The sequence below is a fragment of the Salvelinus namaycush genome, chromosome 3 (assembly GCF_016432855.1).
Source record: "Salvelinus namaycush isolate Seneca chromosome 3, SaNama_1.0, whole genome shotgun sequence".
In the NCBI taxonomy this organism is placed as follows: Eukaryota; Metazoa; Chordata; class Actinopteri; order Salmoniformes; family Salmonidae; genus Salvelinus; species Salvelinus namaycush.
The window spans coordinates 84,326,853-84,344,202 of NC_052309.1; the positions used below are offsets into that span (position 1 = coordinate 84,326,853).

The 17,350-nt window shown below is 49.5% G+C and overlaps 1 protein-coding gene across 1 annotated transcript in view; it reads right to left on the minus strand.

Moving 5' to 3' along the window:
- The window catches only part of LOC120044085 (dynein assembly factor 5, axonemal-like), a 120,688-nt gene that overhangs the window by 80,479 nt on the left and 22,859 nt on the right, over positions 1-17,350 (minus strand). The window contains exon 7 of the mRNA XM_038988673.1: positions 11,231-11,405. Coding sequence (XP_038844601.1) covers positions 11,231-11,405 — 175 coding nt within the window. The remainder of the gene's footprint in view (positions 1-11,230; positions 11,406-17,350) is intronic.

A 17,350-nucleotide genomic window follows, 5' to 3' on the forward strand; every position in this document is an offset into this window, starting at 1 on the left:
GTAGCTGCTAACCCTGCTCTTTACATACAGCCAGCAACTGTACTGCTAACCCTACTCTTTACATACCCAGCAGCACTGTAACTGCTAACCCTGCTCTTTACATACCACCGCACTGTACCTGCTAACGCCTACTCTTTACATACCCACCAGCACTGTACTGCTAACCTGCTCTTTAACTACCAGCCAGCACTGTACTGCTAACCCTACTCTTACATACCCAGCCAGCACTGTACTGCTAACCTGCTCTTACATACCCAGCCAGACCCTGTACTGATACCCTGCTCTTTAACTAGCCAGCAGCACTGTACTGCTAACTGCTCTTTACATACCAGCAAAAAAAAAAAAGGAAAGCCACTGTAATGCTAACCCTGCTCTTTAACTACCCAGCAGACCTGTCTGCTACCCTCTCTTACATACCCAGCCAGCTGTACTGCTAACCCTGCTCTTTACATACCCAGCATCACGTACTGCTAACCCTGATCTTTTACTACCCAGCCAGACCTGTACTGCTACCCTGCTCTTTAAAATAAACGCCAGCACGGTACGCTAACCCTGATCTTACATACCCAGCCAGCACGTTACTGCTAACCCTGCTTCTTTACATACCCAGCCAGCACGGTACTGCTACACCCTGCTCTTTACATAGCCCAGCGAGCACGGTACTGCTAACCCTCTCTTAACTACTCAGCCAGACACGGTACTGCTAACCCTGCCTCTTTCATACCCAGCCAGCACCGGTACGGCTAACTCCTGCTCTTTACATACCAGCCACACTGTACTGCGAACCCTGCTCTTTAACTACCCGCCAGCACTGTATGCTAACCCTCTCTTTACATACCCAGCCAGCACTCTACTGCTAACCCTGCTCTTTACATACCCAGTCCAGACCTTACTGGCTAACCCTCTCTTTACATACACGGCCGCACGGTACTGCTAACCCTGCTCTTTCCATACCCCGGGGGGGGGAGCACTGTAGTTGGGTTTTTGGGGTTTTTCTGCTAACCCTGGTCCCTTTACATACCCAGCAGCACTGTACTGCTAACCCTGCTACTTTACATACCCAGCCAGCACGGTACTGCTAACCTGCTCTTTAATACCCAGCCGCACTGTACTTCTAACCCTTGCTCTTTTACATACCCACCAGCCTGTACTGCTAACCCTGCCGTTACATACACAGCACGGTAATGCTAACCCTGCTCTTTTACATACCCAGCCGCACGGTACTCTAACCTGCTCTTTATACCCAGCAGCATGTACTGGCTAACCCTGCTCTTACATACCCACCAGCACGGTACGGCTAACCCTGCTCTTTACTACCCAGCAGCCTGTACTGCTCCCTGCTCTTACATACCCACCCAGCACTGTACTGCGAACCCTGTCTTTACATACCCAGCCAGCACTGTACTGCTACCGCTCTTTACATACCCAGCAGCACTGTACTGCTAACCATGGTCTTTACATACCCCAGCCAGCACTGTACTGCTAACCCTGCTCCTTTACCTCCCGCCAGGACTGTACTGCTAACCCTGATATTTACATACCCGCCACACGGTACTGCTAACCTGCTCTTTAACTACCCAGCAGCACTGACTGCTAACCTGCTCTTTACATACCCAGCCAGACCTGTACTGCTAACCCTGCTCTTTACATACCCAGCCAGCACTGTACTGCTACCCTGCTCTTACATACCCGCCCAGCCACTGTACTTGCTAACCCTGCTCTTTACATACCCAGCACACGGTACTGCTAACCCTGCTCTTAACTACCCGTCCAGCTGTACTGCTAACCCTGCTCTTTACATACCCACCAGGACTGTACTGCCTAACCTGATCTTACATACCCAGCCAGGCCTTGTACTGCTAACCCTGCTCTTTACATACCCAGCCAGCACCGGTAACTGCGACCCTGCTCTTTACATACCCAGCATACCTGTCTGCTACCCTGCTCTTTACATACCCGCCAGCACGGTCACTGCTAACCCTTGATCTTTAACTAGCCAGCCTCCAGCACTGTACTCTAACCCTGCCTCTTTACATACCCAGCCAGGACTGTACTGCTAACCCTGATCTTTACTACCCAGCCGGAGACTGTACTGCTAACCCTGATCTGTAACTACCCAGCCCAGGCTGTACTGCTAACCCTGCTCTTTATCTACCCAGCCAGACTGTACCTGCTAACCCTGCCTCTTTACATACCCAGCCAGCAACTGACGCTAACATGCTCTTACATCACAGCCAGCACTGTACTGCTAACCCTACTCTTACATACCACCAGCAACTGTACTGCTAACTGCTCTTTACATACCAGCCAGCACTGTACTGCTACCCTGCTCTTTACATACCCAGCCAGCACTGTACTGCTAAACCTGGCTCTTTACTCCCAGCCAGACCTGTACTGCTAACCTGCTCTTTACATAACCACCAGACCTGTACTGGACCCTTATCTTTAACTACCCAGCCAGGACTGTACTGCTAACCCTACTCTTTACATACCCGCCAGACCTGTACTGGCTACCCCTGATCTTTAACTACCCAGGCTAGCCAGCAGGACTGTACTCTTAACCCTGATCTTTACTAGCCAGCCAGACTGTACTGTTAACCCTGATCTTTAACTACCCAGCAGGACTGTACTGCTAACCTGCTCTTTTGCATACCCAGCCAGCACTGTACTGCTACCCTGATCGTTAACTACCCAGCCAGGACTGTACTGCGTTAACACTGATCTTTACATTACCCGCCCAGACGTACTGCTAACACCGGATCTTTAACTAGAGCAGCCAGGACTGTAACTGCAACCTTATTTTAACTACCAGCCATGACGTACTGCTACCCTTTGATCTTTAACTACCCAGCTAGCCAGCCAGGACTGTACGGGCTAACCCTGATCTTTACTAGCCAGCCAGGACGTAACTTGCTAAACCCTGATCTTTAACTAGCAGCCAGTACTGTAACTGCTACCTGAGCTTTAACTACCCGCTTGACTGTACTGCTAACCCTGATCCTTTACATACCCAGCTAGCCAGGCCATACTGTACTGCTAACCCTGATCTTACATACCCAGTCTAGCAGCAATGACTGTACTGCTACCCTGTCTTTTACATACCCAGCTAGCCACCAGTTACTGTACTGCTAACCCTGATCTTAACTACCCAGCTAGCCAGCCAGGACTGTACTGCTAACCCTGCTCTTTACAACCCGTAGCCAGCCAGGACTGTACTGCTAACCTGCTCTTTACATAACCCAGCTAGCCAGCCCGGACTGTACTGCTAACCCTGAGCTTTAACACCCAGCTAGCCAGCCAGGACTGTAACTGCTTACCCTGATCTTTACAGACCCAGCAGGAACTGTACTGCTAACCCTGATCTTTACTAGCGCCAGGACTGTCCCTGCTAACCCTGATCTTTACCTAACCCAGCCATGACCCTGTACTGCTAACCCTGATCTTTAACTACCCAGCAGCACTGCCTGCTAACCCTACTCTTTACCTACCCAGCCAGCACTGTACTGCTAACCTGCTCTTTACATACCGCCAGACTGTACTCTAACCCTGCTCTTTAACTAAATCCGCCCGCACTGTACTGCTAACCCTGCTCTTTACTACCCACCAGCACTGTACTGCTAACCGCTGCTCTTTAACTACCCAGCCAGACCTGTAATGCCTAACCCTACTCTTTACATACCCAGGCCAGCACTGTACTGCTAAACCCTGCTATTTACATACACCAGCCAGCACTGTACTGCTAACCCTGGATCTTAACTACCCGCCAGACCTTACTGCTAACCTGCTTCTTTAACTACCCACCCCAGCACGTACTGCTAACCCGAGCTTTACATACCCGCCAGCACGGTACTGGCTACCCTGCTCTTTACATACCCAGCCAGCACGTTACTGCTAACCCTGCTCTTTACATACCCCCAGCACGTACTGCTAACCCTGCTCTTTAACTCCTCAGCCAGCACGTACTGCTAACCCTGCTCTTTACTACCCAGCCAAATCACGGTACTGCTACCCTCTCTTTACATACCCACCAGCACTGTACTGCTACCCTGCTCTTTACAATACCCAGCCAGCCCTGCTACTGCTAACCCTACTCTTTACATACTCCAGCCAGCACTCTACTGCTAACCTGCTCTTTACATACCCAGCCAGACCTGTACGCTACCCTGCTCTTACATACCATACAGCACGGTACTGCTAACCTGCTCTTTACATACCCAGCCAGCACTGTACCTGCTAACCCTGGTCTTTACATCCCCACCAGCACTGTACTGCTAACCCTGCTCTGTACATACCCAGCCCAGCACGGTACTGCTACACTTGCTCCTTACATACCAGCCAGCACTGTACTGCTGACCTGCTTACTTACATACCCAGCCAGCACTTGTACCTGCTAACCCTGCTCTTTACATACCCACCAGCACGGTACTGCTAACCCTGCTCTTTACATACCCAGCCGAGCACGGTACTGCTACCCACTGCTCTTTTAACCCCGCCAGCACTGTCTGCTACCCTGCTCTTACATTACCCAGGCCAGCACGGTACTGCTAACCCTGCTCTTTAACTACCTCAGCCAGCACTGTACTGCTAACCCTGTCTTTACATACCCAGCAGCAATGTACTGCAACTGGCCGCAGACAAAGGCGACCGCCCGCCATCTCAGCCCCACCAACTAGACAACCATCGGCAATCGGAAGTACACTGTTTGGTCCCATCTTTCACCCAGCACCAGTGCCGCCGAACGTTCCATCAACTAACTCCTGGTCTTACATACCCTCAGCACTGTCCTGCTCCTCCTGCTCTTGACATACCCAGCCAGCACTGGACTGCTAACCTGGTCTTTACTACCCAGCCCAGCACTGTACTGGCTAACCCTGCTCTTTACATACCCATCCTAGGCTGTACTGCTAACCTGATCTTTACATACCCAGCAGGACTGTACTGCTACCCTGCTCTTTACAGTGACCCAGCCACACGGTACGGCTAACCTTGCCTCTTTACATACCCAGCCAGACCTGTACTGCTACCCCTGCGCTTTTACATCCAGCAGCGCGGTACTGCTAACCCTGCTCTTTAACTACCCAGCCGGCACTGTACTGCTAACCTGCTCTTTACTACCCAGCTCAGGACTGTACTGCTAACCCTGATCTTTAACTACCCAGCCAGCACTGTACTGCTAACCCTGATCTTACATACCGCCAGACTGTACTGCTAACCCTGCTCTTTACATACCCAGCGCACTGTACTGTCTAACCTACTCTTTTACATACCCAGCCATCACTGTACTGCTAACCCTGCTCTTTACTCCCAGCAGCACTGTACTGCTACCCTACTCCTTACATACCCAGCCAGCACTGTACGCTAACCCTGCTCTTTACTACCCAGCCAGCATGTACTGCTAACCCTACTCTTTACATACCCAGCCAGCACTGTCTGCTAACCTGCTCTTTACATACCCTAGCCAGACCTGTACTGCTAACCCTGCTCTATTAACTACCAGCCAGCACTTGTACTGCTAACCCTGCTCTTACATACCCAGCCAGCACTGTACTGCTACCCTGCTCTTTAACTACCCCAGCCATACCTGTACTGGCTAACCCTACTCTTTGTACATACCCAGCAGCCTGTACTGCTAACCCTGCTCTTTACATACCCAGCCGCACGTACTGCTAACCCTGATCTTTAACTACCCAGCAGACCCTGTACTGCTACCCTGCTCTTTAACTACCCAGACAGCACGGTACTGCTAACCTGATCTTTCCATACCCAGCCAGCACGGTACTGCTAACCCTGCTCTTTAGCATAACCAGCCGCCTGTACTGCTACCCTGCTCTTTCCATACCCGCCAGCACGTACTGCTACCCTGCTCTTTACTACTCAGCCGCACGGTACTGCGAACTCCTGCTCTTTACATACCCAGCCAGCACGGTAATGCTAACCCGCTCTTTACACCCAGCCAGCATGTACTGCTAACCCTGCTCTTACATACCAGCCAGCACTGTACTGCTAACCCTACTCCTTTACATACCCCAGCACGCTACTGCTAACCCTGCTCTTACATACCCGCCAGACTGTACTGCTACGCCCTGCTCTTTTACATACCCGCCAGCACGTAACTGCTAACCTGCTCTTTACATACCCAGCCAGCCTGTACTGCTAACCCTGGTCTGTTACATACCAGCCTGCACTTGTACTGCTAACCCTGCTCCTTTTACATACCCAGCAGCACGTCACTGCTAACCCTGGCTCTTTACATACCTCAGGCCAGCACTGTACCTGCTAACCTGCTCTTTACTACCAGCCAGCACTGTACTGCTACCCCTGCTCTTTACATACCCGCCACTCACGGTACTGTCTAACCCTGGCTCTTTACATACCCAGCAGCACGGGACTTGTGTCTACCCCATGCTCTTTAGTCCCCCAATGGCGATGTCGTGCTAACCCTGCTCTTTACATACCCAGACCCAGCACGGTCTGCTACCCTGCTCTTTAACTACCCACCAGCACTGTACTGCTACCTCTCGTTTCATACCTCAGCCAGCACTGTACTGCTAACCCTGGTCTTTAACATACCCAGCCAGCACTGTACTGCTAACCTGCTCTTTACATACCAGCCAGCACTGTGTAACTGCTAACCCTGGTCCTTACATAGCCCAGCAGCACTGTCCTGCTAACCCTGCTCTTCCTACATACCCCAGCCAGGACTGTACTGCTAACCCTGATATTTACATACCCAGCCAGCCGGTACGCTACCACTGCTCTTTAACTACCCAGCCACCTGTACTGCTACCCTGCTCTTTCCATACCCGCAGACCTGTACTTCTACCCCCCCCCCACACCCCCCCCCCTGCTCGTTACATACCCAGCCAGCACTGTCTGCTTAACTCCTGCTCTTTACTACCCGCCAGCACTGTACTGCTAACCCTGCTCTTTTACATACCCACCGCACGGTACTGCTAACCCTGCTCTTTAACTACCCAGCCCACTGTACTCTGCACCCTGCTCTTTACATACCCAGCCAGGACTGTACTGCTCCCCTGATCTTTACAGACACAGCCAGGAAACTGTACTGCTAACCTGCTCTTTACTACCCAGCCAGCACGGTACTGCTAACCCTGCTCTTTACATCCCAGCAGACCTTAACTGCTACACCTCGCTTTACATACCCTCCCGCACGGTCTGCTAACCCTGATCTTTAACTACCCAGCCAGCACTGTACTGCTACTCCTGCTCTTTATACCCAGCCAGTACTGTACTGCTAACCCTATCTTTTACATACCCATCCAGACTGTACTGCTAACCCTGCTTCAACTACCAGCAGGACGTACTGCCTAACCCTGCCTTTCATACCCACCAGACCTGTACTGCTAACCTGCTCTTTACATACACAGCCAGCACTGTGCTGCTAACCCTGCTCTTACATACCCGAGCCAGCACTGTACTGCTAACCCTACTCTTTACAACGCCGCCAGCACTGTACTGCTACCCTGCTCTTTACATACCCAGCCAGCACTGTACTGCTACCCTGCTCTTTACATACCCAGCCAGCACTGTTCTGCTAACCCTGCTCTTTACATACCCAGCAGACCTGTACCTGCTAACCCTTGCTCTTTACCTACCCCGCCAGACTGTACTCTAACCCTGATCTTTCAACTATCCCAGCCAGGACCTGTTACTGCTACCCGAATCTTTACATACGCCAGTCAGACCTGTACTGCTACCCTGTCTTTAACTACCTCAGCTAGCCATCCAGGACTGTACTGCAACCCTGATCTTTAACTACCAGCCAGGACTGTACTGTTTAACCCTGATATTTGTAACTACCCAGCCAGGACTGTACTGAAACCCTGTCTTTAACTACCCAGCCAGGACTGTACTGCTAACCTGATCTTTACCTACCAAGCCAGGAAACTGTACTGCTACCCTGATCTTTTACTACCATCCAGGACGGTACTGCTAACCCTGATCTTTACTCCGCAGCCATGACTTTACTGCTAACCCTGATCTTTAACTACCCAGCTAGCCAGCCAGGACTGTACTGCTACCCTGATCTTTAACTACCCAGCCATGACGTAACTGCCTAACCTGATCTTTACATACCGCCCGCTAGCCAGCCAGTACTTGTACTGCAACCCTGATCTTTACATCCCAGCTAGCCAGCCATGACTGTACTGCTAACCCGTCTTTACAGCCCAGCTAGCCACAGTACTGTACTGCTAACCCTGATCTTTATACCCAGCTAGCCAGCCAGGACTGGTACTGCTACCCGGCTACTTTTACTACCCAGCTATCATCGGACTGTACTGCTTAACCCTGCTCTTTACATACCCAGCTAGCCAGCCAGGACTGTACTGCTAACCTGATCTTTACTACCCAGCTAGCCAGCCAGGACTGTACTGCTAACCCTGATCTTACATCCCAGCCAGGACTGTACTGCTAACCCTGAATCTAACTAGCCATCCCAGGACTGTACTGCTAACCCCTGATCTTTACTACCCAGCCATGACTGTACTGCTAACCCTGATCTTTAACTACCCAGCTAGCAGCCAGACTGTACTGCTAACCCTGTCTTTAACTAGCCAGCCAGACTGTTACTGCTAACCCTGATCTTTACTAGCAGCCAGACTTACTGCTAACCCTGATCTTAACTACCCAGCCATGACTGGTAACTGCTACCCTGATCTTTACATCCCAGCTAGCCGCCAGTACTGTACTGCTAACCCTGATCTTTACATACCCAGCTAGCCATCCATGACTTTACTGCTACCTGCTCTTTACATAACCAGCTAGCCAGCCAGTACTGTACTGCTAACCCTGATCTTTACTACCCACTACGCCAGCCAGGACTGTACTGCTACCCTGCTCTTTAACTACCCAGCTAGCCAGCCAGGACTGGTACTGCTAACTGATCTTTACATATCCCGAGCTAGCCAGCTAGGACTGTACTGCTAACCCTGCTCTTTACATACCCACTGCCACCATGACGTACTGCTAACACTGCTCCTTTCATACCCAGATAGCCAGCCAGGACTGTACTGCAACCCTTCTCGTTACATACCCATGCTAGCCAGCCAGGACTGTCTGTACTGCTTCCTTCAGTACCCACAGAGACTAACTTCTGATGATCTTTATTGAGACAGACAGACAGCGGCAAAAGGTCTGTCTCCATCTGTGTCCGATCGTGCGCTGGCTTGACCCCTGCTAGAGAGGGGTGGAGAGTCTAGAGAGGTGGATTCCTGTTTTCCCCTCCTGTCTGTCTGCCCCGGACCCTGACCCTCTTGAAATGTTGGATTCTCAGTGCTTTAAAGGGGTTGGGGGGCAGTGGTTTGGTAACAGGGGGTGGGGGCTCTACTTTGCACTCTTCCACACACGTGATGTTTATTTTTTTTTTAAAACGGGTTGCCCCCATGTGTCTTTTCTGAAATGGACCAGGGGGGTGGGGGGGGGGGGGTGACTGTGGAGTCAAGCTAGGGGGGTCACCAGACACAGCAGGGGGTCAGGAAGAATTAGTATTTTATTATCAAAAAGTAATCATCCCCTCCAGATGAATTCTTCTGAGCCCTCAGGGGTTGTTATGGGTACGTGACTCATGCAGCCAGCAGTGTGAGTGCATTGTGAAATCGGCCCATCCGAGCTTCGAGCCAGAGAATGTTATTTTAATATCAAAGGTAACTAAATGTGGGACACCAGAGGAGAGGAATGGAGGAAAGAGCTGCTCTGGTCTTTTACTTTTCCTCTTTTTCCACTGAGACATAAGATGTTGTTCTCTCTCTCCTTTTATCTCTCCGTCTGTGTCTCTCTCTCCTTCTGTCTCTCTCTCCCCGTCTGTGCCTCTCTCTCTTCTGTACTGTGTCTTCTCTTTCTCTCTCTCTCTGTCTGGGTCTCTCTCCTCCCTCTCTCTGTCCTAGTCTCTCTCTCTCTCCCCGGCTGTCCTCTCTCTCTCTGTCCTGTGTCTCTCTCATCTCTCCCTGTCTGTGGTCTCTCTCTCTCCCTTTCTGTGGTCTCTCTCGCTCCCCGTCTGTGTCTCTCGGCTCTCTCCGTCTGTGTCTCTCTCTCTCTCTCTCCGCTGTGTCCTCTCTCTCTCTCTCTGTCCTGTGTCCTCTCGCTCTCTGCAGAGGGGGTGTCTCTCTCTCTCTTCTCTCCGTCTGTGTCTCTCTCTCTCTCCGTCTGTGTCTCTCTCTCTGTCTGTTCTCTCTCGCGCTCTCTGTCTGTGTCTTTCTCTCTCTCCGTCTGTGTCCTCTCTCTCCGTCTGTGTCTCTCTCTCTCCGTCTGTGTCTCTCTCTCTCCGTCTGTGTCCCTCTCTCTCTCCGTCTGTGTCTCTCTCTCTCCGTCTGTGTCTCTCTTCTCCGTCTTCTCTCCTCTCTCTCTCCGTCTTTGTCTCTCTCTCCGTGTGTTTCCCTCTCTCTCTGTCTGTGTCTCTCTCTCTCTCTCTGTCTGTGTCTCTCTCTCTCTCCGTCCTGTGTCTCTCTTCTCTCTCTGTCCTGTGTGTTCTCTTTCCTCCTTCTGGGCTGGTGTGTTCCTCTCTCTCTCCGTCTGTCCTACTCTCTCTGTCTGTGTCTCTCTCTCTCTCCGTCTGTGTCTCTCTCTCTCTCCGTCTGGTGTTCTCTCTCTCTCTCCGTCTGTGTCTCTTCTCTCTCTCTGTTCTCTCCTGTCTCTCTCTCTCTGTCTGTTGTCTCTCTCTCTCTCCCCATCTGTTGTCCTCTCTCTCACCATCTCTCCCCATCTGTGTCTCTCCTCTCCTCCCCATCTGTGTCTCTCTCTCCGTCTGTGTCTCGCTCTCTCTCGTTGGGGGGGTGGGGGTTACGAGAGGACTCTAGCAAGTTGAAATTAAATGAAGATTGGTGAAACAACATGTGCCTTGCTCAGTGGCCGTTCGTGGAGTCAGTTTTTGGTGGATGTACTCAATGGTGAACCCCCTGACCTCACAGCACAGTATCCCTAAAAGCTTTACAACATCCTGATAGAGAAAAATGCATCGTATCTTAATAACCTGTCACTGTAACAATTTTAGGGTCAAAACTAATCCTCAGAAAAGGGTGCCGTTTCATCTCTCGGTCTATATGCCGACTTCACCTGAACGCTGACTGGAGACTCAAATATAACATCAGGTTACCCCTAACCACAGACCAATTCATGTGATAAGGATCTGATCCTGTACCAGTAGTTTATGGCATTCCCTTTTCCCCCAATTCGCAACCCATGGTCAACCCATAGGTTCAGGTCATAGACTCACATGCTGGTACCTTGGCAGACGTCTGGTTGGACCAGCGTATCGCGATCTTCTGATGTGTGGTTTCAAGAGGTCTCCGGAGCAAGCCCCCCAGCACGGCAGCCAGCACCATGAGGGGGGTGTGGGGGGAGGAGAGGGGTCTCCAAGTGACCATGAGTAGCTTGAGGAAGCCTCGGGGCTGACAAGCCCAGCAGCTTGGCAGATCTCAGACACTGCAGAGAGATAGAGATATAGAGAGAGATAGAGAGAGAGAGATACTATAGTTTATGGAATGATTTTGCATATACAGAGTGTATTTCCCCATAAAGCACATTTGAATTGATAGAGCAAAGATGAGCGAGAGAGCAGAGACAATACCAAAGAGAAAGAGACGAATTCAACAGAACAGAATACCACGTATTCTATTCCCCCATTATCAGCCAGTGATCAGAGGAACAAAAAACAAAAAAAAAAAAAAAAAAAAAAAAAAACTCAAATGCTTCCTCTTGGCGGTGCATCCCAGTCCTTAGGCCGCACTCCCAGCCTAACTATCTATGCTATAAACACATATATCCCTATTCACGCTGTCTATTCTAGGCCCAGCAGGTGTGTCCTCATCCTCTCATGCCATGACTCAAGATCAAGCCATTCACCAGGCAGCTCTGACACATCTTTTCTGGTGGAAGAATGTCAATGAGTAGGCCATGAGCATGGGGGAGAATAACGGAAATAACTTGAAGGAAGGAGGCCATTAGTACTGGAGCATCTACGGGCTTGTTTCACAAAGACCTGTGAAGTGATGAACTGAAGTACCAACACACAGGTACTGTATCCTGGACCTGTAAGCAGATTTCTACACCATCTTCTTTATTAACCGTGCTTTAACCTTTATTCATCCAGGTTAGTCTAACAGAGATGTTTTAACAAGAGAGACCCGATCAAAGAAAGAGCTCACCAGCTGCAACATAGCCCACTATAATCCACCATTAGGCTACGCTTACCGCCCCAATAGGTCCACAGACGATGCAATCGCATTTACACTGCACACTTCCCTATCCCACCTGGACAAGAGGAATACATATGTAATAATGCGTTCATTGACTACAGCTCAGCATTCAACACCATAGTACCCTCCAAACTCATCATTAAGCTTGAGACCCTGGGTCTTGATCCCCGCCCTGTGAAACTGGGTCCTGGACTTCCTGATTGGCCGCCCCAGGTGTGAAGGTAGGAAAAACATCTCGACTCCGCTGATCCTCAACACTGGGGCCCCACAAGGGTGCGTGCTCAGCCCCTCCTGTACTCCCTGTTCACTCATGACTGCGTGGCCATGCACACCTCCAACTCAATCATCAGTTTCCAGACGACACCACAGTAGTAGGCTTGATTACCAACAACGACGAGACAGCCTACAGGGAGGAGGCGAGGGCCCTCGAAGTGTGGTGTCAAGAAAATAACCTCATACTCAATGTCACAAAACAAAAGACATGATCATGGACTTCAGGAAACAGCAGAGGGAGCACCCCCCTATCCACATCGATGAGACAGCAGTGGAGAAGGTGGAACGTTTTAAGTTCCTCTGTATCTCAAATGGTCCAAGCACACAGACAGTGTGGTGAAGAAGGCGCAAAAGCGTCTCTTCAACCTCAGGAGGCTGAAAAAACGTGGCTTGTCACCGAAAACCCTTCTAACTTTTACAGATGCACAATTGAGCGCATTCTGTCGGGCTGTATTACCGCCTGGTACGGCAACTGCACCGCCCACAACCGCAGGGCTCTCCAGAGGGTGGTGCTGTCTGCACAACGCATCACCAGGGGCAAACTACCTGCCCTCCAGGGCACCTACAACACCAATGTCACAGGAAGGCCATAAAGATCCTCAAGGACAACAACCACCCGAGCCACTGCCTGTTCACCCCGCTATCATCCAGAAGGTGAGGTCTGTACAGGTGCATCAAAGCTGGGATAGAGAGATTGAAAAAACAGCTTCTATCTCAAGGCCATCAGACTGTTAAACAGCCATCACTAACACAGAGAGGCTGCAGCCTACATACAGACTCGAATCATTGGCCACTTTAATAAATGGAACACTAGTCACTTTATATAATGCCACTTTTGTTTACATATCTCGCATTACTCATCTCATATGTACTGTATCCTTCACTATCTATTGCATCTTAGCCACTCTGTCACTGCTCATCCATATATTTTATACTTATATACAGTGGGGCAAAAAAGTATTTAGTCAGCCACCAATTGTGTCAGTTCTCCCACTTAAAAAGATGAGAGAGGCCTGTAATTTTCATCATAGGTACACTTCAACTATGACAGACAAAATGAGAAAAAAAAAATCCTGAAAATCACATTGTAGGATTTTTTAATGAATTTATTTGCAAATTATGGTGGAAATAAGTATTTGGTCAATAACAAAAGTTTATCTCAATATTTGTTATATACCCTTTGTTGGCAATGACAGAGGTCAAACGTTTTCTGTAAGTCTTCACAAGGTTTTCACACACTGTTGCTGGTATTTTGGCCCATTCCTCCATGCAGATCTCCTCTAGAGCAGTAATGTTTTGGGGCTGTTGCTGGGCAACACAGACTTTCAACTCCTCCAAAGATTTTCTATGGGGTTGAGATCTGGAGACTGGCTAGGCCACTCCAGGACCTGATGAAAATTACAGGCCTCTCTCATCTTTTTAAGTGGGAGAATTGCACAATTGGTGGCTGACTAATACTTTTTTGCCCCACTGTATTCTCATCCCATTCCTTTATTAGATTGTGTGTATTAGGTTTTGTTGTGGAATTGTTAGATATTAGGTTTTGTTGTGGAATTGTTAGATATTACCTGTCAGATACTGTCAGATCTAGAAGCATAAGAATTTCGCTAGACTCGCAACAATATCTGTAACCATGTGTATGTGACCAATAACATCTGCTAACCATGTGTATGTGACCAATAACATTTGATTTGACACACCTCCAGGCTGTGTAAGGCTATTTGACCAAGAAGGAGAGTGATGGAGCGCTGCATCAGATGATCTGGCCTCCACAAACCCAACCTCAACCCAATTGAGATGGTTTGGGATGAGTTAGACGCAGAGTGAAGAAAAAGCAGCAACAAGTGCTCAGCATATGTGGGAACTCCTTCAAGACTTTTGGAAAATCATCTAGGTGAAGCTGGTTGACAGAATGCCAAGAGCGTGCGAAGCTGTCATCAAGGCAAAGGGTGGCTGCTTTGAAGAATCTCAAATAAAATATATTTTGATTTGTTTAACACTGTTTTGGTTACTACATGAATCCATATGTGTTATTTCATAGTTCTGATGTCTTCACTATATCTGCAATGTAGAAAATGAGTAGGTGTGTCTAAACTTTTGACAGGTACTGTACATCGTACCAGCTCCTTCCTGGACTTCAGAGGAAAAACAAGCCTTATTGCCGGTAATAAAAACCTATTTTCAGCTTGAGCTTCCTTATCAAGTTCTCCACATGAACAGTGAAGCTCAGCTTGTCATCCACCCACACTCCCAAATATTTTACACTTTGACTTTCTCTATAGTATGTTCATCCAATGTATGTGTGACTGTCTGTGTGCTGAATGGGAGTGTGTATGTCTGCCTGTCAGTGTCTGCCTGTCAGTGTCTGTGTACACTTGCATGCTTGGTGTGTGTTTGTGTGTATGTCTGTCTACCTGTCTTCGGGTCTGTTCTGCTCTGTCCGTCTTTCTTTCTGTCCGTCTGTTCTGCTCTGTCGTCTTTCGGTCTGTCTGTCTGTTTTGTCCGTCTTCTGTCGTCTGATCTGTCCGTCTTTCTGTCTGTTCTGCGCTGTCCGTCTTTCTGTCTGTCTGTTCTGCTCTGTCCGTCTTTATGTCTGTCTGTTCTGCTCTGTCCGTCTTTCTGATTGTGTCTGTCTGTCTGCTCTGCTCTGGTCGCTCTGGGTCTGCTCTGCTCTGGGTCTGCTCGGGTCTGCGTGCGTGTGTGTGGGTGTGTAACTGTGTGTCTGTGTGTGTCTACAGGAACGCAGATGCTCCTCTCCAGTCTCTCTCCCTCCTCTCCCTTGTTATTTACAGCCCAATGGTGGCCTGCCTGGCCCTCTCTGGTTTGGCCCTGCTCTGTGTGTCTGGCCTGGTTGTTTTCAAAGAATGCTGCAGGTGTGTCGGTCTGTTCTGGTAACCCTGCTCTTTAAAGGGGAATTTCACAATTGTTCTACTTGATATTCATCCTCTCCAGCACCACCCAAACATCTGTAAAAATGGTGCGTTTCTATGTTTTGTAGTAAAAAGATAGAGGCCAATGACATCATCGGTGTGCATCTTGTGCTGCTCAATATGAGCAGGCATTGCCACTAATTGTCTATCAATATGTTAATGATGTCATTGGAAACACTTATGTTCCTCTATTATTTTTTACTACCAAACATAGAAACGCACCATTTTCACAGATGCTGATGTTGAGGTGGTGCTGGAGATGATGAATATCAAGTTGACATGTTTTTAAATGTCCTTTAACTACTCAGCCAGCACGGTACTGCTAACCCTGCTCTTTAACTACTCAGCCAGCACGGTACTGCTAACCCTGCTCTTTAACTACTCAGCCAGCACTGTACTGCTAACCCTGCTCTCTTACATACCCAGCCAGCACTGTACTGCTAACCCTGATCTTTAACTACCCAGCCAGCACTGTACTGCTAACCCCTGCTCTTTAACTACCCAGCCAGCACGGTACTGCTAACCCTGCTCTTTACATACCCAGCCAGCACTGTACTGCTAACCCTGCTCTTTACATACCCAGCCAGCACTGTACTGCTAACCCTGATCTTTACATACCCAGCCAGCACTGTACTGCTAACCCTGCTCTTTACATACCCAGCCAGACCTGTACTGCTAACCCTGCTCTTTACATACCCAGCCAGGACTGTACTGCTAACCCTGCTCTTTACATACCCAGCCAGCACTGTACTGCTAACCCTGCTCTTTACATACCCAGCCAGCACGGTACTGCTAACCCTGCTCTTTACATACCCAGCCAGACCTGTACTGCTAACCCTGCTCTTTACATACCCAGCCAGCACTGTACTGCTAACCCTGCTCTTTACATACCCAGCCAGCACGGTACTGCTAACCCTGTCTTTACATACCCAGCCAGCACTGTACTGCTAACCCTGCTCTTTACATACCCAGCCAGCACGGTACTGCTAACCCTGGTCTTTAACTACCCAGCCAGCACTGTACTGCTAACCCTGCTCTTTACATACCCAGCCAGCACTGTACTGCTAACCCTGCTCTTTAACTACCCCAGCCAGCACTGTACTGCTAACCCTGCTCTTTACATACCCAGCCAGCACTGTACTGCTAACCCTGCTCTTTAACTACTCAGCCAGCACTGTACTGCTAACCCTGCTCTTTACATACCCAGCCAGCACGGTACTGCTAACCCTGCTCTTTACATACCCAGCCAGCACTGTACTGCTAACCCTGCTCTTTACATACCCAGCCAGCACTGTACTGCTAACCCTGGTCTTTACATACCCAGCCAGCACTGTACTGCTAACCCTGCTCTTTACATACCCAGCCAGCACTGTACTGCTAACCCTGATCTTTAACTACTCAGCCAGCACTGTACTGCTAACCCTGCTCTTTACATACCCAGCCAGACCTGTACTGCTAACCCTGCTCTTTAACTACCCAGCCAGCACTGTACTGCTAACCCTGCTCTTTACATACCCAGCCAGCACTGTACTGCTAACCCTGCTCTTTACATACCCAGCCAGCACTGTACTGCTAACCCTGCTCTTTAACTACCCAGCCAGGACTGTACTGCTAACCCTGATCTTTACATACCCAGCCAGGACTGTACTGCTAACCCTGCTCTTTAACTACCCAGCCAGGACTGTACTGCTAACCCTGATCTTTACATACCCAGCCAGCACTGTACTGCTAACCCTACTCTTTACATACCCAGCCAGCACTGTACTGCTAACCCTGCTCTTTACATACCCAGCCAGCACTGTACTGCTAACCCTGATCTTTAACTACCCAGCCAGCACTGTACTGCTAACCCTGATCTTTAACTACCCAGCCAGCACTGTACTGCTAACCCTGCTCTTTAACTACCCAGCCAGCACTGTACTGCTAACCCTGATC